The following is a 3,500-nucleotide window of genomic DNA, read 5'->3' on the forward strand; positions in this document are numbered from 1 at the left end:
GTTCATTGCACAGGGTAGAGTGTTTAGTCTGGCCTCCCAAGAGGGGTGTTGAGCAAAGGCATCGCACAGAGAGATATTTTCCTCTGAGAGACATGTTGTCCTGCATAAGGGTTACCTGCTGTATTTTTTCCCTTTTCCCAAAAAAAGGCAGAGGACAGGTCGGAAGCATCCCGGATTTTGATGAATCTAGGGATAGGTTTCGTACACGTCTCACTAATTTTGTTCTTTGGGAAGTTCAACCACTGTCTCTACCCTCTAATGTCCTGGGAGAGCCTGTTTGCTATTAAAACAAAAAGGGGGAGATGTGGGGAGCCGCCCCCACATTCTCCGTTACAAGATGGCGCCGACATCCGTTGTCAGTTGGAGTAAACAACCTTGGTGCGCACGTGCCTGCTACTTTTCTATCCCTTACTGTAGACGGTAGACACACTCTGTGTCAGGGTAGGATGGCAGGTTCAGCTGGTACTTCTTTTCTAGAGCAGGTGGTACAAAACGGCCCCCCAGGTAATGATATCGGCCAGCAAAATGGGCTGCAGACTTCTTGGGTGCCGTCAGTGAGATGAGTAAGTCTGGTTGGATTCCTCCAGGGTTTCCCTTCTCTACATCCCATCCTGAGGGAATGTCGATGCTAGCAATGGGCACAGTAAGTCCACTCAGGACACTCAGGATGCTGTGGAATGGCTCCCCAACGTCACCCTTGAAGCTGAAGCCAAAGATGGCATCCACCACCAGTTCATACAGCTCGTCGACCATCATGGGCTCTGGGGGCATTTCACTAAGGAAAGGAATGTCCATTTTCTGACACTGAGTCACCAGCCCAGTGAAGAGTGGCTTGTTAGGTCTTTTGGGGTAGTAGACAGTTGGCTGGTAACCAAAAAGTTTGAGGTGTCGCGCGCAGACCAGGCCGTCCCCTCCGTTATTCCCGGGGCCACAGATGACTAAGACTGTCGGGGGACTCTTGGACATGGACGAGGGAGGATACGCCTTGGCAATGGCGGTGGCACAGCTCAGCCCGGCCAGCTCCATCAGTTGGTCCACGCTGAACTGGTATTCGTTAAATAGCTCCTCGTCCACGGCCCGCGCCTCCTCCTGACTCAGGTACTTCACCGCCACGCTCGCCATGGTCTCCGAGCTCCGGGGCTGCGCTCCCCACCAGGCAGGCCTTGCACGGCACACACTCTGCCGGCCTGCGACCCGGGGCAGGCTCGAGCCCGCAACCAGCAACCCGAAACCCAGCAGCGTCCGCAGCCCGGACATTCGGCGCCATCTTGTAACGGAGAATGGGGGCGGTTCCCCACATAAGGGAACACATTTCTAATATAAAACGTCATTATCAAATGAAATGTTAAGGTATTCTAAAATACATCTTAAAATACATTTATGTTATCAATTGTTTACAGCATTGCCCTTGTGCAAACAATACAACAATTTCATACTATAAATTCTTGGGCTCAACAGGCCTGAGAAGTTTCAGTACTAAAGTATTAAACCTTTGTTTATCTTCATTAGGGATGCTAGAATTGTCTCTAATTTCATACTGAGTACTGTTCTGTAGATAGTCTAACAGCACATGGGACAGTGAATACAGGCCATATTGAAGCAGATGTTGGTGCAGCTGTATCCTGAGAGGCTGGGCTGCCCCAAGTGGAGTATAGCTTGGAGGATCTTAACATAATTTGTCTATTTTCAAAACATTGATCTAATGCTGTGTTTTGTTTAAATTATTCTTGTGGGAGAACAAATCTTATATAGTGATGGAAGAGGTCACATGATATTATCTACAACAGCCTGAAACTCATTTTTGGCATTTATCTTGCTTTTTTCCTGGTGTCAAAATTTTTGGATGCTATCCAAATCCAGACAACTTGTGTGTACTCAGTGTGGACAGCACAGCTGTTAGAATATCAATTTCACTGCCTCTCCATAACCTAGAAAAATGTCAGCTATTAATGTTGTCATCAATTTAGGAACATATATGTAATATCAGAAAAATGAAAATATCAAAAATTTGACACTAAGAATTCTTATCCTTTGTTGTTTCTTTCCTCTTTTGTTGGTATGTGTGTACAACTCTACTTCAATAATTTCTCCAGGTGCTTTCATCATTAGTCCAGTTTATACTACAAAGTTTTTGTACTGTTTCCTAAGTTTTAACAGTCTCAGTAATTTGAAGAAGTCACAGTGCCACCACATTGTACAAATATTGTGTGATGTCAATTAAACAATTTTTCACTAATAGGCATCTCACTGTGACCTACATCTGCTGATCAACAAAAGTGTAGCTTAGTGAAGAACAAGAACTTGTGCTTTCAAGTTTTGAGAAGAGAAACTTCATATATATTATATATAATTTTCTGGGGCAGTGTCTTGCTATGTAGTTCACCCCATCATTGAACATAAAATCCCACTGCTTTATCTCAAGCTATAGTCAAAAGTATGCAATACCACATCTGGAGATGTAAATTTTTAAATGGCTCAAATGTGGCCTTAGTATTAGAAGCAGCTTTACAAGGAAGAAAGCCATTCAGATAATAGGTAAAACATTATTTCTGAGTGGCCTTCTAAGAGGGGTTATTACCTGAATTTGAGACTAAGTAAAAAAATCCACCTTTATTATTGAGGAAGGGAGTAACACAACATCCCATGGCTAGAAGAGAAGAAGAGAAAAATGAATTTCTTTCTTATCCTATAGGCACACAATCACAAATCATGGGTCTCGGGAGTTCTTTGGATTTCAGAACTGTTTTTTCTATGTCTGCATTTCCAGCAGCCATGTTTGGGGATTACTGGGGGTGGTGGTAGTCAGAAACAACTCTTAGACATCATTTAACATTTTCCATCATGTAGGTCCTTAGTCCAATCACCTTTACAAACTCAGCCAATTCATTCACATCACTGGCCCTTCTTTCTTGTTGTCTACTCTGCTTTGAGGCATCATAACATAATGTTCAGAAACAATCATTTTTGTTTTCCATTATTTTTTTTACAAAACCAATTAGGTTGGTAATGTACAGGACATACCAAGTATGTCTTTGCCTTGATTATTTATCTTTTAAGGAGTAGTAAGGACTCCACAACCTTAAGATTAGTTACTTAGAAAATAGACTAGGCATGAACAGGTAAGGAGGCAAAACGATTTAAATACACATCAACCTTAAATTCATTAGAAAATCTTTACTGTTGAAGTATGCTGTACCATTTCTCATGGTTTTTAGTAAGAAAATGCAGTGATATAACAGAGTTCTACGAAAAGGTCATATGAATAATGTATACAATGTATTTATTTGTAATTTTTCATTCCTCTGTTTTTAATGGACTGACAAAGCATTAATTGTAAATTGGAGTTCAATTATCAGTTCAAATTATTTTCTATAAGCTGAAATTCACTAGTTTAACTTAAATTACTTATAATTTGACTAATAATTTGAGGGTTATTCATTTAATAGGCTACTGACACATTCAAGTCAAACAAATCATATAGCCCTGCATACAAAACTTAA

General features: G+C 41.4%; 1 protein-coding gene across 1 annotated transcript; it reads right to left on the minus strand.

Annotated features, from left to right (window-relative positions):
* Nucleotides 1–375: 375 nt before the first annotated feature.
* Nucleotides 376–1,259, minus strand: LOC121142828 (NAD(P)H-hydrate epimerase-like). Its single transcript, XM_040753641.1, has one exon. The coding sequence runs from the start codon at nucleotides 1,255–1,257 to the stop codon at nucleotides 409–411; it is 849 nt and encodes a 282-aa protein (XP_040609575.1). The 5' UTR covers nucleotides 1,258–1,259; the 3' UTR covers nucleotides 376–408.
* Nucleotides 1,260–3,500: the final 2,241 nt, after the last annotated feature.

This window comes from Mesocricetus auratus, unplaced genomic scaffold (assembly GCF_017639785.1).
Source record: "Mesocricetus auratus isolate SY011 unplaced genomic scaffold, BCM_Maur_2.0 Super-Scaffold_100010, whole genome shotgun sequence".
Classification (NCBI taxonomy): domain Eukaryota; kingdom Metazoa; phylum Chordata; class Mammalia; order Rodentia; family Cricetidae; genus Mesocricetus; species Mesocricetus auratus.

Coding starts and splice junctions, on each gene's coding strand:
- LOC121142828 (XM_040753641.1), bottom strand. CDS start 1,257: ATGTCCGGGCTGCGGACGCTGCTGGGTTTCGGGTTGCTGGTTGCGGGC.